Source organism: Podarcis raffonei, chromosome 4, assembly GCF_027172205.1.
Source record: "Podarcis raffonei isolate rPodRaf1 chromosome 4, rPodRaf1.pri, whole genome shotgun sequence".
Taxonomy (NCBI): Eukaryota; Metazoa; Chordata; class Lepidosauria; order Squamata; family Lacertidae; genus Podarcis; species Podarcis raffonei.
Genome location: NC_070605.1, coordinates 43236929 through 43259471, shown reverse-complemented (window position 1 = coordinate 43259471; position 22543 = coordinate 43236929). Strand labels below are relative to the sequence as shown.

At 45.1% G+C, this 22543-nt stretch overlaps 1 protein-coding gene across 1 annotated transcript; it reads right to left on the bottom strand.

Annotated features, from left to right (window-relative positions):
* Positions 1–1488: 1488 nt before the first annotated feature.
* On the bottom strand, positions 1489–21228 carry BCL9 (BCL9 transcription coactivator). The gene is made up of 7 exons (XM_053386446.1): positions 21058–21228; positions 18781–19097; positions 15705–15894; positions 14874–14970; positions 12457–14689; positions 5238–5498; positions 1489–3637 (listed from the first exon to the last, which is right to left on the bottom strand). Exons 1-7 carry the CDS (start codon positions 21108–21110, stop codon positions 2544–2546), a joined length of 4245 nt encoding a protein of 1414 aa, XP_053242421.1. The 5' UTR covers positions 21111–21228; the 3' UTR covers positions 1489–2543.
* Between the last annotated feature and the right edge of the window lie 1315 nt (positions 21229–22543).

Here is a 22543-nt window from a genome sequence, read left to right as displayed (position 1 = left end):
CGGGTTGCGCTCCCGTTGCTCGGTCCCAGCGCCTGCCAACCTAGCAGTTCGAAAGCACCCCCAGGTGCAAGTAGATAAATAGGGACCGCTTACTGGCGGGAAGGTAAACGGCGTTTCCGTGTGCTGCGCTGGCTCGCCAGATGCAGCTTTGTCACGCTGGCCACGTGACCCAGAAGTGTCTCCGGACAGCGCTGGCCCCTGGCCTCTTAAGTGAGATGGGCGCACAACCCCAGAGTCTGTCAAGACTGGCCCGTACGGGCAGGGGTACCTTTACCTTTACCTTTTTAACTTTCATTCCAGGACACCTATATATAGCCTTGCTGTTGTCAGAAGCTACAGCCATTAGCAGGGCAAAGTCTCTTTCCTTGGAACCTTCAACCAGCCATTTTATTATAATTATTGCCATATTCACTTTATAACCGAAGTGTTGCTTGATATGGCTAGGTAGGCCAGAGGTGAACTGTTGTGGAAATGCTAGTTAGCTAAAATGCAAAAACATGGAAGCGGGCCGATAGAAGCCTGGAAAGATGTAATTGGATACAAGCACTTTGTCAGACTGAATGCTAAAAGCAGGCAGCAATGTTAATATAACTAACCCAAAGACAAGACAGGTGGATAGTCACTGGGTATTCAAAATGGCTGTTACTTATTGTAACAGAAGCATGTTGAATCAGATTGGTGTTGTGCCCTGTGGGTTATAGGGAATACAAATTGACGACCCGAATCAGTGCAAATGCTACAGCAACCTCTGTACCTGAAACATAGGGTTAGTAATAGTTTGCTCCCTCTAGTAAAAGGGAAATGCAACCTGGAAGAACCTGTTTTGTGTAGCTGGAGAAAACTTGACACATCACAAATATGGATCTTCCAAAGGAATACTGGGGGTAGGTGAGGTTAGTTGTTGAAACAGACTTTGAAAATAAAGAGGTAAGAAGTCTCAAGGTTTTTATATACAAAGGTGCTAGCTCAGTGGCCCTTTCCTAATGAATGTAAACAGATACCAAACTCATGGCTGTTCAAATATTCAGTTGATACTATGATTGTATTACAACTGATTCCGAGGAAATGGGAGTTACTACCTACAGCTTGATCAGTACTCAGGCTTTGGAGTTGGAGATCTTCATCTGAAACTTATTTTGGATTACTGAAGGTAAACATTTTACAACTTAATTCATTTTCTGGTTGCCTGACTAGAGTGGATATCTCTGTTCCTGAGCAGCTGCTCACTGCTAGGGGATCTTCACCTGTGCGCCCATGTTAAGGCTAACCTGCCCCCATGACAAAGGTGAGACTGGTAGCACAGCCATGCCCTTCTACACCGAGAGAGGGTGAAAGGGGTTGAATAAGCAGCAGCCCACCTGGTGTGCAACATAAAAACCTTATCAGAAGGATGCGATCTGAAACTCATATACGCAAGCACTTTAAACCCGATACAAACAGGCATATTTAGAAGCAAGCTAGACTGTAGCAAAGGAGGAAAGAAATAGCTTTTGTAAGAAACAATATATTTTATTTTTCTGACACCACAGCCCTGGCAAGTGGTTTTGTACCAAATTTAATGGAGGTTACACAGAGAACGTTTTACGCTGGGGAACAAAAAAAAAAGATAGCCACAAAAAAGGTCAGGATAACTTTTAGTGTCTGTTCCACTCCCACATTAATAAAGTCACCGGGGGGGGGGGGTCCTAAGAAAAGGAGAACGAACAGTAAGACTACTGTAGAATGTAACAGTGTCAAAGTCCAGCCTCCTCCTGAAAGTAGCAACACTCTCAGAATGAGAAGGGGCTCTCCTACATATACTCCCCAAAAATAATACAATGTATTGCAGCTGCCAGAGGAGGAGACAGTAAGGGAGGGGGGGCAAGATGCCTTTTTTTTTTAAGAGTGGGAGGGAGAGACAAAGGTGCTTGACAGCACTCCATAATTTGAAAAATATGTCCTTAACTTATTTTTTTTTAAGATTCCCCCTCACTGAACTTAAGTTCCTTTTGTGCTTTTCATTAATACTCTGCTCTGAGGTCGTAGTTTGGTTTTTCTATACATTGGAGTTGAAGGAAAATAGTCCAAAGTTCTGAAGATGGATTTTCCACCTAAAAGTAAACAGCCTCTCACCCCAAAGACTAAAGTCTCTGCTAAAATCCCTTTTACAATATAGTACAGTACACAAAAATAACCCCCCCAAAATAACCAAGAGTCCTGGGAGAAGCCAGTCCAAAGGACGTAAACATACAGAGAGAATGGTGCAACTTGTGACAAATGGCAATTCTCAAAATACAGCTACAGATTCTCAAAGCAGGTGCCATCACAGGATATCCAAGTACACAAAAATAATTTTTAAAAAATAAATTTTAAAAAAACAACCTGTTAAAATGAATTCATTTGTTTTCAGGTAATTCCATACATTCGAGATTTCCCAAAGCATCCTCTGGTCTGTTTTTTTACCTATTGCATGGCCAAACTGTGCTCCTGGAGCTCTCAGGCAGCCCTCAGGACCTGGAATCTCATCTCAACAAGGATCGAACCATCCAGTCTTATGTAGCAGCTTAAAACATCATGTTCCCTGGATTTCCAGGGCCTTGGCTAAATCCTCCCATTCCTACATCAGCAGCCATTCCCCGGGGTCTCATCTGTGGAGGAATCATGATGTTCTGTTGGGGTCCTATCATGCCCTGCATTGACATCATCATACCAGGTGAGCCCACAGGTCCCGGGTGGCTGTAGAGCCCAGTAGGAGCGCGGTCCTTGCCTGGAATCATGCCTACTGGGTTGCTCATTAGAGTGGGCTGGCCAGGCATGGTTGGTTGTGCTGGTGACATCATCCGATGGTGAGGTCCCATCATGCCTTGTTGCAGGAAGGCAGGAGGTCTCATTGGGTTGTGACCTGGCATGGATGACGCTCCTCCAAGAGAAATATCAGGTGCGCCCACCGGCCCCCCCATGCCAGCTAATGCCAGCCCCATTCTCGGATTCTGTTCTGCCATCATTCCCTGCATGTGAGAAAACCCAGGCCCAACACCCTGTGGCTGCTTGCGGCCCGGTACTTCCCCACGAGGGAAATACTGTAGTGTCTGGCTAGGCTTCTCTGATGGAATAATCCTGGACAGGTCGAATTCTGGTATTCCAGTAGCTCCAGGGCGAATCACTTCCTGCAGCTCCGGGTCGGTAAAAACTGAAGGCATGTTGTTTCCTAGGACAGTGAAAGAATCGGGTCCTCCGGGACCTCCAGACTTGCAAAGTGCGGGATCCGTTGAACTTTGGGGCATGCTGGTGGGACGTCCCAGAGGTCCCTCACCGTGGAAGCTCATTCCAGCTGGGAAGTTGCCTTGTCCTCCACTCGGTCCATTATGTGGAAATGGCACCTGCTGGGGAGGGGACTGTACTGGAGGAAACCCCTGTGGGAAGCCCAGGCGTCCTTGAGGTACCATTGGTGGATCCTGGGAACCATGACCCATCATTGGATTGTGTGACATCAGGCCAGGGACCCCATGAGGAGGTATACTGGGTCCCATAGCATTTGGAGAGGGCATCTGGTTACTGTGAGTTAGAGGCTGCGTCATTCCCATTGGGCTAAGAGTTGGCATCGGGCCCACCTGGTTGGGACCTGAACTGCGAGGATTCTGGGGGTTAATGCCCATTCCTAGAGAGAATGGGAGGGGGGAAAGGTCAAGATTAGAGCAAGTAGGTGATAATACAAAAAGCTTTCAGGAATGGCAAGTACTGCATACGTGACTTCTAATGTGGAAATGAGTAATCTATGGATAGCTAAATATCTCATTGCTATACTACAGCCTCACATAAAATAAGGACCACGTCGAAAGCACACCAACACAAAGAGGTTGTCCCAAATGCTGACATATTTTCAATCAGAGACCGTTGCACATACTGGAATCTCTCAATACAAAGACAAATGTCAAAGGGGAGGTTTCATGCTGGTGAAGGTAACAACAATTGCTGAAATGAGGGAACCCTTCCCATTGTTGACTTCTCTGCCAAGGCAACCCGGTCAATCTGTAATAAGGCATGATCAAGGGTTCACAGAGGACAAGGGAAGCCCCAAGTATGCCCTAGAAAACATCCACCATTTTCACCAGGGTGAATCAGAAGTATTACACAAGCTTAAAAAGAATGGGGTAACAATTTGGTCTTTTCCTTGAGGTATTCCATAGGTGACTGATACAACAGCAGAACAATGGAATTTAACCCTTCTCTAGAAGGGAAAACAATGCAAGTTTACTCCAAATCATTCTGCAAGAAGCCACTAAAGGAGAAGGCAGTTATAGGAAAGGTCTCCAGGAATAACATTGCCTACAAAAAGAGGGGGTCCAGAACAGAGGCAGAGTGTGTTATTCTGGAGTTGCTTGGCACAGCTAAGCTCCAAATCTTCCACAACCATCTCACTACATTTTATTGTTGTAGGATTCTAGTCACTTGAAGCAATTTATCTCACTATTTCCATCAGGTTGGTTAAAAGAGCAAAGGTGTGTTTTTTCAAAATAGAAGTACTACCACCTAAAGTCTAACCATCCTGGAACCTGAATCAAGAACCTGGACACACTTAATCTAAGCCTCAACACCTTACTGTGAAGAAGAGAAGTTGTCACTCTTCTAAGTCAGCTTGACATAAACTTAACAGCTTTTAAAACTCCTCTTAATCCAATTGGAGTCAAACAAAATCTGACATCAATTCTCACTTCCTTGGGTAAAACTTGTTTCTGGGTTCTAAGAAAGACCCAACTGAAACAGCCACAAGCAAGTCACAGAACATACTACATCAATATCAGAATAATTCTTAGACTGGTAAGTGGCTCTCAGGTAAGCTATGATAAAACGTGATCACTTGAGACACACAGAGACATAATCCCTAGTTTTTTTTCACATATTACATTTGGTGTAATAGTTTGCGCTATACTTGCAAGTCACAATGCTCCATTTTCAGTTAAAACTGTGAAAAAAAGAGAGAAGGGTATGATAATTTATGTAACTGCCTACATCAGCAGCCTCCTGCCAAACACTTGGGTTAAGTTACACAGGCTGTTTGCTGCCCCCACCTTAAGCTGTCCATCCTAGGTGAGTGGTTCCTGACAACTCAGATTTCAGTCAGGCAATTTCAGTGAAGCTATTTCAGTGTGTCACTGTTTTGCCACATGCAAGTTGCAATTTCATTAGCTTCTCCCTATGATATTCTCCAAACCACATGCTACCAGCCACAGCACACCTATACAGCATTTGTTTCTTACCCGAAAGATTGTTCATAGGTGGCAGGTTTGGGGAACGTGCTGGAGGAGAGTCATCATCTGAGGAAGCTACAGTCTTGATAGCGTCGTGGTAGAGTGGAGTAGAACTGGGCATTGCAAACTTGGACATCCGGGACATCATGATGGAGAGAGGATTTTGAGAGAGAGTAGGCTCTGGGGGCATTGTGTATGGACTGCTAGAAGGAAGATTTCCAGGAAGAGTCACAGGAGCAGCCTGGCTAACCGTTGAAGGGGGTGCACCACCTAAATAAATAAATACAAGTTAGCCTTTAACAACTAGTCACCTTGCCTAGAATACTTTGGAAGTTTCACTCAACAGCTTCCTGTTGGGTCTGGGTTAAATGCCAATTTGAACATATGAAACTTATTTATATCAAATAATATCACTGGTTAATCTGGCCCTGTATTACTGACTACTCTGATTGGCAGCAGCTGTCCTCAGGGAGAGCGCATTCCCCCAGCCCTGAAAAAGGGAACTGTGCCCCTCGTTCGCTCCCTCACCCCTCTCTCATGCATACCACAGTACATCAATATACCACAAGGCAACTGCTCCATAATCAGGCTGTCTGCAGTTTATTTAGTGTTTCATTCTCTATGGCACACATGTTACCCTACACTATACGCAACAGGAAGTTCATTTTCAGCCACACACAACACTTATGTACCACAAAGTCCATGTATCTGAGGACAACTAAGCCTTCAAGATGCTGTGACACTCTTACATTGGACGAAGAGGGTTCTGACTTAAGAGGCATCAATCATAATCCCACAAGTTCACCCCCACTGGCTTCTCTGCCAATATACCAAATGCTCATAGAAAAGCACACATCCCTAGAAGGAGTGGACTCTGGTCCCCTCTTGAATCCACTAAGACAACTGTATTGCAATGAAGTTGTTGTGAGCCGTCCCATGTGGTAGGCACTAAAAGCATAGGATATAAAATTTTAAATAAATAAATCTCTGGGACAATAGCAAGCCATAACAGCAATAGCAACTACACAGCCCTGTCCATCAATGGTCTTTCTGCATAAATGAAGTTTGAGTGTGTGTACATCAGGGACTAGATCTACTTTCTCCTGGTAACACTAGTCCCATAAGTACTTACAAGGATGATACTATAATCTGCAGTTATGCACGAAATACACACTGTATTACCATAAACTGAATTTCAGACCTTGTTGCAAAATAATATGAATCAGGGTATTCAGACAAATCAACCAAGAGGAAGAACTAATAAAATAACTACAGGAAAGGGAAGAGGAGAGGTTATTTTCATACTGGATCCTTCAAGCCATTTGCTTTTTGAGAGCCCAGGTGCCAGAATCTGAACAAAATGCTACTTTCCCTGCTAAACCCCAGTTTCTCAGCAATCTGGACAGCTCATTATAATCACATTTGCTAGAAAAACTATTTTACGCCCGGCAAATGCAACTACTATGCCTGGTTTTTTGTGTGCAGAACACCAGAATCTCTCAAGACTAGAATGACAGGCACTAACTGGATAATGCCCCTTGACATTCCTACCAGCCATAGTAGCTCCAAACATCTATGCATGCTTCATGCCATTCAGCAATGCCTGCTGCTGAGACAAAGGAGGGAGGACCTGGCTCACAGAGAGACCAGGAAGAGAGCAAGTGCCTTAAAAAAAAGGCTCAGTTTCATAAATACAACTAATAGTAGAGAGAACAAACTTGCCTGTGCAAAAATGTACGCCCTCCAGCTACCTAATGGTTGGAATCCCAACAAACAGAACAGTTACCCTGTGATGCATATATGAAGCAAAGCTGAACAGCTTGGGTGAGTTCAGAAGTTTAAACACTATTATTAAATGCGCTGTTTCACATAAGAGCACTAACCAGCTTACTAAAAGTTCCATTTCTTATTCAACATTTGCCTAACATTCCAAAAACTTATCAGAATGATCAGCCTTCTCTACTGTACTCCTGGCGAGACAGGATGGACAGATCTTTCGAATTTGAATCTGGCTCTTTGTTGGCCAGTGATCCACATTTTATAACACATACCTCATTAATACTTCCACAGCCACAGATAGAACCAACAATCCTCCAATTAACCCAGGAGGGAGAGGGGGATTGACAGTTAATGAAACACCATGGGACTGCCTCCCCTGCTTGGGGTGCGGTTGGTTGGGTTTTATCTTCTAGGGATACTTACCCTATCAGACCTCCACCTCTTTCCCATACCATTTTGACCCAGGAGTCCTGGCCCAAGGACGACTTGTTATTGAGGGGATGTTACCCATCTATTGGGGAGGCTAGTATGGGATCTGGGATTTCCACAATTGAAGGGCTAGGGAGGAATGGCGGTGGGGCTAGATATCTCTATCGGCGAAGGTTTTCAAGATGCAGTGATCCTCGAACCCCTTCCAATCTACGCCCCATCCCAAGGGATGAGGGTAGGGAGAGCAAGGATTACACACCTCCGTCATTGGTGCTGTGCAATGCCAGGTCCATAGGCAACAAAACCGCCACCATACGTGACTTTTTTGTCTCGCAGGGGATTGACCTGGCTTGCGTGACGGAGACCTAGGTACGGGAAGGCGAAGTAGTCTCCCTACATGAGGTAACACCCCCAGGTTTCTCTGTCCTCTATCAATTGCGGACTGTGGGTCGGGGGGGAGGAGTAGCGTTGTTATTCCGGGAGGATTGCTCTTTCAGAGCTCTGGCATCACCGGCGATCTCCGGCGTTGAATGTGTTGGTCTCGTGTGGGGCACCAAGGAGAGCTTGGCTGTCTGGCTGGTGTACCGACCACCCAGCACACCTGCAGCCACCCTGTCAGACCTGCTGGAGGTGGTGGCGGGCTGGGCCTTGGAGTTCCCAAACCTACTGGTTTTGGGAGACTTCAACGTCCATGCCAATGCCGCTCCCTCCTCACAGGCTCTGGACCTAGTGACTTCCATGGCAACACTAGGGCTCTCCCAGTTTGTTTTGGGCCCCACTCATCAAGCAGGCCACACGCTGGATCTGATCTTTGGGGCTGGCATAGATGTGATCATGCTCCCCGCTGTGGAAGTGCCATGGTCTGATCACTACGCTCTGAAAGCCAAGATTGACTTCCCGCTCCTCCCTGGCTCGGGTGGCGAACCTATTTGGGCTCGTCCGCGAAAACTGATGGATCCTGATAGATTCCGACAAGCCTTGCGGAACCCTGCTCCTCCTGGCGACTCATTAGATGACCTTGTTGAGGACTGGAATAACCGACTCTTGGCAGCCATTGATGAGATCGCGCCTAAGCGCCCTCTGCGACCCCGTTGAAACCGGGCACCTTGGTTTACTGAGGAGCTCCGGAAAATGAAGCGGGATCTCAGACGGCTAGAGCGAGTATGGCGACGGACTCGTGACGGAGCCTCAAGAACATCTTATAGGACGCTTATGAAAGCCTATGAGATGGCTATGAAAGCTGCTAAGAAATCTTACTTTGCAGCTTCCATTGTATCCGCTAACTCTCACCCGGCACAACTTTTTAGAATAATTAGGTCAATAACGTCCTTAGGAGGACAACCAAATTTAAGCACAAATTCGACCCACAGCTGTGAGGCATTCGCAAGCTTTTTTGCGGAGAAAGTCCTGTTGCTCCGCCGTGACCTCCCTGCCAATTTAGATACAGTGACTGAACTGGAGGCCCCTCGACTGACTTCAGGTCCAGTGTTGGACCATTTCGATCGGATACTCCCTACTGATGTGGATAGATTCCTCCAAGTTGGTAGACCCACCACCTGCCTCCTTGATCCGTGCCCGTCTTGGCTGATTAGGGAGTGTCCAGATGTTGCGCGGACCGCCCTGGTTGAAATTATCAATTTGTCCCTTGACACGGGGACATTCCCAGGGGAACTGAAGGAAGCAATGGTGTGTCCACTCTTAAAGAAAACTTCATTAGATCCCTTAGACCTATCCAATTACCGCCCAGTTTCAAATCTTCCATACCTGGGTAAGGTAATTGAGAGAGCGGTTGCTGAACAGCTTGGTAGGTTTCTGGAGGAAACATCGGCATTAGATCCATTTCAGTCCGGTTTCTGTCCTGGTTTTGGGACGGAGACGGCTCTGGTTGCCCTAACAGATGATCTCCGTAGACAACTGGATCGAGGCGGGTCAGGACTGCTGATCCTTTTAGATTTGTCAGCAGCCTTTGACATGGTCGATCATGATCTTCTGGACCACCGCCTCGCAGACGTGGGGATACAGGGCATAGCCCGTAACTGGCTGTGCTCTTTTATCTCTGGTCGGGGACAGAGGGTGGCACTAGGGAGGGAAGTGTCGTCGCGCCACTCCTTGGTGTGTGGAGTGCCGCAGGGCGCAATTCTCTCCCCAATGCTTTTTAACATCTTTATGCGCCCCCTTGCCCAGATTATCCGGAGCTTTGGGCTGGGCTGTCACCAATATGCTGATGACACTCAGCTCTATCTGCTGATGGATGGCCACACCGACTCGGCCCCGAACACACTGACCAGATGCTTGGAAGCTGTGGCTGGATGGTTTCGTGGGAGCCGATTGAAACTAAATCCTTCGAAGACAGAGGTCCTATGGCTAGGTCGGGATGGCATGGGGATGAGGGACCAACTCCCTTCTCTTGCGGGGGCCCAATTAGTGCCATTGCCTTCCGTTAAGAGTTTGGGTATAATCCTTGATGCCTCCCTTTCCATGGAGGCGCAAGTTACAGCAACAGCCAAGGCGACATTTTTCCACCTTCGCCGCATCAAGCAGTTGGTCCCTTACCTTTCCCGCCCCGACCTGGCCACAGTGATCCATGCGACGGTCATCTCCAGGCTTGACTACTGTAATTCGCTCTACGCGGGGCTGCCCTTGAAGCTGTCCCAGAAACTCCAGCGGGTACAGAATACTGCAGCGAGGCTCCTCACAGGGTCTCTGCCATGGGAGCATATTCACCCAGTGCTTTTCAAGCTGCACTGGCTCCCGGTGGAGTACAGGGTCAGATTTAAGGTGCTGCTTTTGACCTTTAAAGCCCTTCACGGCCTAGGACCCTCGTACCTACGGGACCGCCTCTCCTGGTATGCCCCATGGAGAGCCTCAAGGTCCATAAATAACAACACCCTAGTGGTCCCAGGCCCTAAGGAAGTTATATTGGCCTCAACCAGAGCCAGGGCCTTTTCAACTCTGGCTCCGGCCTGGTGGAACGCTCTACCTCATGAGACCAGGGCCCTGCAGGATCTGGTTTCTTTCCGCAGGGCCTGTAAGACAGAGTTGTTCCGCCTGGCCTTTGGCTTGGAGCCAATTTTATTCCCTCCCTCCCTCTCTTTCTTTTTTCTTTTCCTTCTCCTCCTGCGATGAGGCTACATTAATATTTTAATGTTCCATTATTTTAATGTTGTATTTTATTTTTGTTTTTAAGTTGTAATTATTCATCTTGTTTTTATTATTGCTTGTAAGCCGCTCTGAGCCCGGCCTTGGCTGGGGAGGGCGGGGTATAAATAAAAAAAATTATTATTATTATTATTATTATTATAACAATGCACCATGAGCTATCACTGCGTATTTTTAACACATGTCAGACAAGGTCAATGTTTTCCACTGTCAACCCAAGTCTCTCAAGCAAGATTTCATTCCAATTGTGATGGAATGAAATCAGGAGTGTCTGGATTTGTCTGCAGACAGAAGAAATGGCAGTGACTATGCATTGGCTGCAAATCCAGCTACCATCAACCAAAGCATCAAGATGACACGAGGGGAGACGGAGAGAAACTTGTTCCAAATCTAGTGTTTTTCAATGCGGTCTCAAATGCTATTCTATAGTTTCAGAGTTATTTCTAACTCTTACTGAGTTTTATCAAAATGTAACTTAGATAATGTGTACTATTTGTCTAGAATAAAGTGTATGTAGGTCCTAATAAACCTAAAAATGTTTTATCACAATAAAACCCACTGGAGAGCTGGGCCCCAGAGCTACAGGAGAACTCCAAAAAGAGGGGTGGGGGGAAAGCATGCCATTGCAGTGATTACTCTGAAACAGTAGAGGGCAATGCAGTCAAAGTGTTGTCTTGGTTGCCTTCCTAATTCCTGGAATAATGTGATTTCACAGACTGAAGAGCTCCCAAGGCTGGCTCCATCAAACAACTGCATGCAAACATTGCGCACCTGGGGACTTCCTTTATTAGAACCTTGCAGGATGAGAACAGCCAGTTGACTTTAAGCTATAAATCTGAAAGATTCAATGAGACTTGCAATTCTGTAGGGCAAACAGGACCATGTGAACCAAGAGAGGGGCTTATATTTTGTAAACCATTGCAGAAATCAGCTGGCATCTACCTAAAAACCATTCACAGCCAAATCTGTGATCTAATGTTAAACCAACTTCCTCCCAGGAGGGATCTGTGAAGCCAAGCAAGACACAAAGTTTACCAAATGCTGTTTACCATCTGAATTGTTCGGTGAGGACAACTCTTCACAAAATGTCATGGTTTCAGGAATTTATATGCAATAATCCTTACAGTGCAAAAATACTACAGGAACCAGCTTGTGATATGCAAGAGAGCTGGTTCTAAGTTTCCATGGGAGGAACTCTCAAATCCGCAACAAATTTGCTTCAGAGCAAGGCAAAGGAGTTTACTTTCCCCCCTTCTCACATCTATCCCACTTTGGCATACAAGGTTGGATCCAGACAGGCATGTCCTTCTGAGAAACATCTCAGATCCAACAGAGGTTCCTGCTGGAGGAAAGGAGAGCAAATTTTGAAGTTACCCCCCTGAGGCCTCCAACAAGACTTCCCATGGTGTTCCAGAAGGTCCCTCAACTCCCTAGTAGCTACAGAAGGAACTGCCTCTAGCAGAGTGTTCTGCAAATAGAACTCAATTTACCCAACACACGATACACTAGTAATCACTCCAAGTCTACCCTGTTTCAACCTAGCCTGTACACAAAAGACTATGTTTCTAAGCTAGTGAGAGTAATCAGTTTGTGCATCCATCTCTTCACAGTTCAATTATATCCATACATCAACTAGTACTATGACAATATCTTTACAGGGTTGTGCCCAACCCTTTACAGTCTTGTGCCCAACACAAAGCAGTTTAGGAGCGGAAAGGTAACAAGCTAGCCTGCCAAGTCTGGTGCATCAGGTTGTCATTAAAAGGAATCAGAGCAGAGTTTGTTTAAAGGAAAGGTAGCACCTTACTGACTATAAAGATAGTGAAGAAAAAGGATGGTAGAGAAAGCGAGCACAACTGACCTGATTCAACATTTCCCATCATGGCTGGTGAAGACATGGCAAGAGACGCTTTGTGGTTGGGGGGTATTCCAGGACTCTGCAGTGGGGGCTTTGGAGATGAAGTCCATCCAGGAGAAGGTGCAGGGAGGGACGGAGACTTGAGATGGACAGGAGAAGCGGCAGCAGAGCCCATAACAGGAGGAGATTTGATTGAAGCAGCAGCTGCTGCAGTCGGCCCTGCGAGTATCCCTGCCAGCTGGGATGGAGTCTGGGGAGACTTGAGGTTCCCGGAGGGCGAACCCAGCATGGGAGACTGGACCTGGCGCATGGTGGGGGACTTCAGTGGATTGATGCCGGGAGAATGAACCTGGCTGGCACCTACGGAAACATCCAAGGGCTTGCGTCCGAGGTTGCGTTGAACAGGAGGAGCTGTGTTGAGGCTGTTTGGGTTGCTGGAGGGATTCAGAGGTAGTGGTGGCATGTGGCTAAGCCGGTTGTTAGTCCTTTGGTCGGGCCCCATTTGTTCTCTGTGATTCCGGAGACCAACACCTGGGCCCTGAGACATAGGATGGAAAGGTCTCGGGCCCATTCCATAGTCCTGCTGGGGATGCTCACCGAATGGCATGGGCACCATTTTCTGCTGCGAGGGGAGTATCTCCGAGACACCTGGGCGCATTTTCATCATTTCCTCCGGGCCCACTCCAGCTTCCCTCATCTTCTGAGGTATCATTGGTGGGTTGGAACTCATGTTGACATTCAGATTCACATCCCCCTTCATGCTACCAGGGCCCATCCCAAATTCCAAGTCCCTACCAGCTGCCATCTGAGGTGGCATCCCTTTGGGGAAATCTCCCCTGGAGGGGCTCATGGACCCTTCAACCGGCATACGTGGGAAGATGGGGTTATTGCCGGGCTCCATGTGTCTTTGAGAGGGAATCATCCGGTTCATTTCCATGCCAGGCCTGATGCCTTCAATGCTCATGCCAGGGGGAAGTCCTAGCTGTTTTTCTGCCAGCTGCTGTTGAAAGATCTCCTCAGGCAGGCCCTGAGGATTGGGGAACCTCTCCCCTCGCCCAGGCCCACTGAACACACCTTGCCCAGGAGGGAAGTTTCGGCCATCTGGCATTTTTGGCACATCTTCCGGCCAAGGGACACCTGAAAGCCCGGGTCTAGAAGTGGCGTTTGGGACATTGGGACCCTCTATGTCAGGGTTTATCATTCCAGCAAATCCAGGCAGCCGCATCTGACCACCAGGCACATTGGGATGGGGGGCCATACCCCTTGGGGGCAGTGAATGGGACATAGTCATACTTTCAGGAAAGGGCTCTGGGCCCCCAGGACCCCAGCCCTCACCTGGGGTCATCTGGTATGGAGGTGGGGGGCCTCTGACCAATCCTCGAGGCCCATGCTGGTGAACCATCATGTCTTGTAAAGAACACTGCTGTACAACCTGCTCCTGCTTCCTCCTCTTTTCTTCGTAGAACTCCTGTTGCAACTTCAGCCAGGCCACCTGCTCGGGGGTCATGTGATCCAGGTGCTCTGGTCCTATAGGACCAGACTGAGAGTTTAAGGATGGTGGCCCAACTTCATCTGGTGAGAAGGGCATGTCTCGGTGCCCTGGAGGGCCAAAGGGAGCCCCTCCTTCTGTCCGGGGTCCTGGCCCTTTACCTAAACTTTGGGATTGAGCCATCAAGGCCTGTATTGGCCCTTCAGGCTTCTTTTGGGGACCATCCAGCACTCCAGAATTGGGCGGGGGAGGCCCAGCTTGGCCTCCAGTGAACTCCTTCTCATCTGGGAAAAGCATACGCTGAATATCTCGCAGAGTCTGCAGGGAACGTTCTCTATGCTCCAGCTGCTCCTGGGACAGTCCATCTGGATTTTCACCCATATTTGGTGGGTCCCCACCAGATACCTGCTGGTTGGGACCTTTAGGGTCCGCTGTGGAACTGTTACTTCCTTGGGAAACTGGACTAACGGCTCTATTACTGGGGGTTGAAGTTTGCCCAAATCCTTCAGTTTGTAGAGGGGTGGAGTTTGCAGGACTTCCTGCTGACATCACTTTACTTTCTAATCCAGGATTGTCCTGCTCAATAGGACATGGAGGGCCAGTAGGTTTGGGTGCTGGTGCCGGCACTGGAATGGGTGGAGTCTGCTGCATTTTGGCATTCTGGGGAGGAGTCTGCTCTTGAGAAGCAGGCAGCTGCGATGGAGCTTGGGGCTTTGTATCATTTCGAAGTGGTGGAATCTGAGTGTTCTGAAGAAAAAGGAAGAAAAGTAAGTAATTTCACATGGCTCAAATGAAGCCTAGTTCTAGGGCAATAAGGAAGGCCAAGCTCTGAGTTCACTTTTCGCCAATCATGCTTTAATCATTCAGTCAAGCCACTGGCAGCCTCACCCCTCCTGCCCACACTGTCTTCTCCATCTGTTAAGTTACTTACCAAAGGTGCAGTGTTTCGTTCCACCTTGTTAGAGATGTTCTGAATGTGAAAAGATACAATGGTTTCCACTTGTCCTTTCAGCACAGCTTCTGCAGCCCTGAAGACAAACACAAGCAGCTGAAACATCACACGGCATGTCAATCCCTGTCAACAAAAGTCTGCACCCCTTTCTGTAATTGATAACATACTGTCTTTTTTCTTAATCGCTCTTCATAGAAAGATTCCAGGACAGTGTACAAAACTAAGTGAAATTCGCACAATCAAACAAGATACAAAACAATATAAAATCTTAAGAACTAACATCAGGATAAAGTACAATTAAAAAGAAAATAATCTAAAATCTATAAAACCTTGGCAAATGGGAAGGTCCCCTGGTGCAAAAAGCTTGCTGGTGCCAGGCACACAACATTAAAAATGGCATTCCAAAGTCCGTTGGTTACCATTCAGTAGGCCCTCTTTCTGTAAACGTAAAATACCTCTACTAAAGAGGGCAACATCTAACGAAGATGTTATTTTATGATTTAATTGGTTTCTATACCACTCTCTATCTGAAGTCCTCAGGGTGATTTACAAATGCACAATTAAGTGCCAAATTGTCCAAAAGGCAAAACACAGTTTTTCATTTTCCTAGAAGGATTCTCTTTCAACGTAGAACATACATTCATGCCCTTCCTCGTGTGATGTGATGGAGATACAGGTACCTATTTAAGCAGATATGGTTGCAAGTGGAAGCCATGAATGGATATAACTTGTCATCGTGTATAAGCAGCAAACAGAACTAAACCAGAGGCTGTGGCTACTGCATTCAATGTAAACTAAAGTGTCACTTACTTATTAGCCATCTCTGTTGAAAAGACATAGACCACTTTGGATGGAGTCTTCTGCATACTACCTGGCTCTGAAGGGGCCGCCTGACCATGAGAAGGCGTGGAAGATCTTGGGGCTGAGGCATTTGAAGGAGCCAAGGAGTGTGCAGTATGCTGGGACTCTTGTGATTTTGCATGGTCAGCAGAGCCAAGATCTGAAACGGAAGTAGTGGAGAGATCTCAGTCTCAAAAAAGATAGCAAAATTCCATTCCCATCTTTCAGTAGCTCACTTAGTAGCACTTTCATTATAGATACAGTACAACCACCCACCATAAGATTCATTTGTTCTGGCATTTATATAAGACAATTATTTCTTATGAACGCCCATCCTAATATTGATAGCTGCCATTTACAACTTCAGGCTTTTTCTCCCATTTGCACCACAGCTTCTACTATTACACTTTGTGTGATTTAAAATCCAGTCATTCATAGTATACTCTTGTACATTTGTCAATTTCCACACATCCACAAGGAAAACTCTTAAGAGTATTTTGGCCTGGGGGCCACATTCATCTTTGGCCAATCCTCCAGGGTCTGAATGCCAGCAGCAGGTATAGCAAACCTATACACTTTTAATGAAAACTTCCGTATGTGTGCGCACACAAAGGACGTGGTTTCACCTCTCCTCAGCTGATCCACGAAGATCCCCCTCCCCCCGAAACAGGAAAGGAGTGATTCTCCATCCTCACCAGGGTATCCCCTGCTTCACCCACCAAAATATTGTGTATGGTTCCTCCCCCCCCCCCCCCTTCACCATTGATGCCAAAAATCATTGGGATCTCGGGGGCAGAGCACAGATCAGTCACAGCTGTTGTAAAAAAATCTGACTGGTTTCAAATCAGGAGTGTGTGTGGAATCCCCCACTGGCAAAGCTACTGAACCTTCCACATTGTTCAGCTAGATAAAACACTTTCCCACAGTTTGCCTCAAACTGAGATGGCCTGCCCATAGTTGTTTAGAAGTTTAGTTTTAAGACATACTATAAATTCTATCAAGGTAAGGCTAACCTAGGACAATTGCTTCCACCTTGACACACCAACAATGACAACAGCACACAGGAGATTGTTCTTAGAAGCTTTACACCACTTTAGTGTATTTCTTGGGAAAGGCAATGGAGTCAAATCCTAGAGTCTATTCAAAATCAGTACAAAGCTGATGTTTAAGCAAAATACGCATAGGCCAGAGCATTTTGGCTGTATAAATTTTCTCATCATATTTAGTGTAACATTTGCACATTTAAATGGCTCTTACCCAACACATGAGACATGGGGGTTGGTTCAGAGGCTAAGTGAGATTCAAATGGTTTCCGAAACTTTAAGAAGTCCACACCACACAGTAATCGAGTAATAAAGTTTCAAGATCCACATATGGCGATACAAAACATTTTTTTTTTTTTGCAAAACATCATAAGCAAAGTAAAATGAGAAACAAGTCATGTGTTGAAAAAAGTGCCGATGGGACGAAAAATGCCCTAATCCTCAGCTATGAACCCGTAATGATCAAAGCACCCCAAACTCGAAGGTGCTGTGCAAAAATTAAATACACAACATAATCTCACCTGTAGGCTTGCAATCAAATAACAGAAGGGAAAGCAAAAAGTAAAATAAAAGAGAAGAAGAGGAATTGGGGGGGGGGGCGCCAGATATAATTGCATGCTTCAGCTCGCTTAAATGCAGCTAGTGGCCCCTGTGAATATCTTGAGCCCAGCAGCCTCAAGACTGAGTAGAATTCAAGCAAAGCTTGACACATTTGGGCTTATGTGGAGGACACTGGCCACTATCACACGAATTATGTTAGCCACTGAAGACAGTCCCAAGGACATGTGATTTACATAAACAGCACTTCCACAAGTGCAACAACACTTGTAACATGAGCAGTTCCTATGATATTCCAAGCAGAACAGGACTTCTGAGATTGACAGATTAGAGCTGCATTCCGGTAGTCAAAGACACCATACAGAAGCAACAGAAAGACTTTCCCTACCCCAATCAAAGTTATATTTCAAGTGGGTGGAAATGATGGTCATCAATTATAAGCTGTGAAATTATCTGACTGCTCAGAGACCAGCCTTACTGAGCTGAGATATACAGGAACAAGCACTACTCTAGAGCAAAAATTCCTCTCTGGGGGCTAAGCTCCTCTTACTACTCCCATCGTATCCTGAAGTGGGCAAGGATGCACAGCATTAACCTAGTTCTTCCCAACCTATGAAACACACATTATCATCTGTCCTACTCCAACTTTTGTTTCACAAGCTATTCCTTTCCTTATAGGCCTTCTCCAAGGGGACTAATGTTCCTCTAATGAGGTTTTTAACCCTCTCTATCCCAAGAGGGTCTCAGTGGATTAACATATCTATGAAATTAACATGTCGACACAATAAAAAAACAAAAATACCCACTTAAATATCCTACACACAAACAACAGATTGTGTCATTTTTGAGCAGGAAAGCAAAACCCATTCTTTTAACACTTACAGAAATACAGGCTCAGATTTTGATGGCTGCTCCTTATGTGATATTACATAATTCAAAGCACAGAATACACTCAGATCATGTCAATTACGAATGGCACTTGGGCCTTTTTATAGTGTGGTGTTTGCATTTAAACCTATGGAAAAGACACCCTCATCCTGAGAAAATAAGACCTTTTCCTGCAGCGGAAGAAAGGCCCACTGCTAGGCGCATATCAAAACTGACCACAGCATGCTGTGGGGTTCATGGGACCTGCTTTCTTATCAAGCATATCAAACAAAACACTCTTGAAAAGACAAATTGTTTGCCTCTTTTTACACTTGAGGAACTATTAGTTTAAAAGGGAGTCACTGTAAAGTTTCAGAACATGTGCTTTGGCAGGGAGCTGCTTTTTCCAAGTCTTCCAATCCAATTGTCAAAAATCTTCCTTCATGCCGATATACAAAACTGACTCATTTTGGCTGGTACAATTTCTAGGGTTCAGAGCAAGTTAAAAAAAAATCACAGAGGCTCTCAGTAAAAGCTGACACCCACTCATTTTTCTACCCCTTCACATGTAGACATACCTTTGATTTCAGATTCATCACTGGGAGTCCCAGCATCTCTTTGTTCAAATGAGTCCGCTGAAATGCTCCTCTCTCTCTTTCCTTTCCCTTTTGAACCATTGCCAGCCCCGTTCTTCAACCCCATGCTTCCTCCTTGTCCTGGGAGCACTTTTGGTGTGTGGCCCCCACTCTTGGGGTCACAGGGAGAGGGCTGGGATTGGCCAGTTGAGCCCCCCTGTTTACCCTGGTTGGAGAATTTAGAGTCCAGCTGGGGGTTGCCAGATGGGGACATCACTGTAGGGGGACGGACCATCACCTCCTGCTTTGATTTGGGACTACTGGAAAAGAAAGGTGGGGAAGAAGAGTAATTTGTAATAAAAGGTATAAGAATGCCAATTTACGCAGCAGTAGCCACCAGCTCAGCTTATTTTACAGAGTGTGGCCAGCACCGGTAAGTTAAATTCATCCACATGCATATTGTCCAGCAGCTATCTAAAAAAATGCCTTATTATCCAGCTTGAGGTATTACTACTTAAGCAAACAGAGAAAGGCAGCAACTACCCAGATCCTAGGAACCAGTCAGTCACATGGGGATGTACCTCTGTCACTTCTGTCAATAAAGACAATGGTTTCTATGTACAAAGACATGCCTCACACTAAGACCAGCACAAAGCAAATAAGCAGGGCACCATAAAGTTCACAATGCCACCCATCTGGATTCAAACAACACAGCTCAACTGTCGGGGGGGGGGGATGTTTTTCCATGAAAGTTCAACTGAATTTATACACAACTCTGAATTTCTATCCATTACCTGCCAGCGGAATGTAAGTTTTAAAAATGCTCGCTTCAGTTACTTTCAACTGTTAGAGGCAAAAATTGCATCTTTCTGAAAACAAGTGCAAAAGAATATTGTAAAATAGCACTGAACTAGATTTCATCAGCACAGTAGATGTGGGGAAAATATATTGAATAAAAAGAGCTGAATCTCAGAACTGATCCATAATTATAGCCAGACAATGTATATGTAGCCAACTTGCATGAAGAGGAACACACCAGATCAGGCGTAGACCTCCCTGATAATGGAAGCTGGTCTGTAAGATCACTCAATTTTTTTGAGTCGTAGATTACTTGAAAGAGCTGTAAGATGCACATGAGTGGCAGAAGATATGAATCAGCTCTCAGATACAATGTAATAAAAAAAACCCAGCAATAAAGATGAGAAGGAACCTACCCACCCCTTCCACAATCCAATAATACACACTGGGTACAAATTTGCTTCTGGGCACAATTCTTTTGAAACGGATTAGGTCCAGAATACTTCAAGGATCCCCTCCACTCATACCATTCCTAAGATCATAAGGAGAGACCCTTCTCTGTGTCCCATCGAAGGTAGAAGTGTGGCTGGATAAGATATGAGAGGACTTGCTCCATGTCAACAACCAGATTACCATATTCATTTGGCCCATGGTTGGTCACTTCCTACACAGCTTTTCCCCCCAGTTACTGAATAACTGTTTTTCCCCCAGAAGGCTTTTATAATATGAGGCAGATAATGCTTTTTATGATTTTTTAAACTGCTAACTCTGCCTCTTTTGCAATTATTTTCAACCATTTTCATGAAACTGGTTTTTCTATATTGTAAGTTATCCTAAGTGGGATGAAGTTTGGGGTATTAATGCTCTGATAAACTAATAATAATAATAATTAAGAGATCTGGTTACCTCAGGCAAAATAGCTACAATTTCCATTCAATTTTGTGTTCTAAAGATGTTTCTTTGCACTTCTACTTATTTGGGGGGGGGGGATGTTTTTGTTCTGTCTATACGAAGAATATGCTTGCCCCCTGAACACCAAGACAGAAGTGACATGGGAACACTTCCTCTATGTGCCAATATTTACCTTCCCCATAAAATGGAAGTGGAAGCACTGTGTGCTGTCAAAACTGTCACCCTCTCAAAGGCTGTTTTGTCAAATTAGAGGATTGAGCCAGAGATCCTCAATGGGGGCAAAAAACAACAAGAAAACACAAGCGACTACAAAATCAAGAACCTCAAAAGAGATTGCAAAAACTTGTAATTTCTTACGAAATATCATATAAAGGCAGATAGAACCAGCACATGAAGAGAATTCTCCGTATCAGAATAAACTTGAATAGCACTCAGCAGATGAAACTCACATGACAGGGGGTTCCAATTAAAGTACAGAAGGCAAATAGCGATTCATGTCATAATGCCACCAGAGAGACACACAGAGAGAGGGAGAATATATATATATATATATGTATGTATGATATTTACCTCTGGGCATTTCCTGATGGGGAATTTCTCACTTTGGGGTTACTGGAATGCATTGACAGAAATCCTAAGCACACAGCCACACGCACTGAGGGGGGCTTTTTGTCAAGTTCCTCTGTTGCTGCTGGCAGTTCTGAAGCACTTTCTGTCCCTTGCTTTCCTCAGTGCTGTCGGTCTGCTTGTCTTTTTCCTTTTTGCTTCTCTCTGTTGTTGCACTGGGCCTTTCCCTCTCGCAGCTCCAGCATTCTCCAAATGTGTGACTCCTGCTGTTGTGAGGAAGTCTCGCATCTCCAGGGCAAACTGAACCAAACCCAGTCAAAGAACAAAAAAAGACTATTAAAAAGGGGAGGAATCTAGAACTAAATGAGATCAGTATATGGCCTTTTTTCTCCACCTTTTTAACTGGAAGGGCAAGATGAGAAAGCTCAACCAGATGGAAGCTGAATGTACATTCCAATTATAAAATAAATGCTTTTCCGGTATTAGCTACGTAAGCAACCACCAGGTGTGCTAGATCTAACAGATGAGAGGGAGGAAGTTTCTCTGTACTCCAATCCAAGATCATGTACAAACACATTTATGTGTAGAGAAGCAAGTTGCTCGTATCAATCAGTTCAAGCTGTCTAAAAGTACTATGCAGGCCACATCACTGCAAAAAGATATAGCAACATTTTTAGAAGATCACACAATTATTAGCACATCTTAAAAACAGGTAACAATTACCCTAGTGAAACACAAGATGGTAATGGGAGGAGGGATCATTTCATGACTTCTGAATAATCAATATCCACCATCAAAATTACTGCATCGAAGTGCTAAGTATCCTATGTCAAAGTTGCTAGGCCCAATTTTCTAGACTACTGTCCATAAATACTATGTCTCAATCTACATTTAAATGAAAAGTTAGAAACATTGAACATTATGGTGTTTGAGCAGATTTTAACACAGGGCTTATTCATCACTACTATTACTAAAGGAATCAAAAATGTTTTTCTTCTTCATGCTGAACAGTTTTGGAACAATTTTATATCAGATTCAATTTATTATCACAGTTTTTATATCAGAACAATTTTTGTATCTGAATGAAAACTAGATTACCAATCTCAAACACTGGATGATAATATTCAAATTAAGTATTTTTTCATAATTCATAAGTTTATAAGCTATGAAGAAAGTAAAAGTCTAAGAAAGTAGTATTTACTGGTTAGATTTCTTTGAAACACAGCAGTATATTTTGAAAGCAAAACAACCCTTTTGTGCTGCTGAAACATACTGCAAGCTTTTTCATACGACAATGTCGTAATACTGAATTCTGTCACTCTATGACACAGCATCAACATATCTTAATATCAGAAGATAGCATCAGGACATTTAAGTTCTTTTCCTCCTTTACCATTCCTTCCTCAAATGCTTCCAAGTCTGAAGGAAGGAAGTCCTACAAATTTGGCAAAGGATCCCCATACTCGAAGTATGTAAGGCAACAGAGATT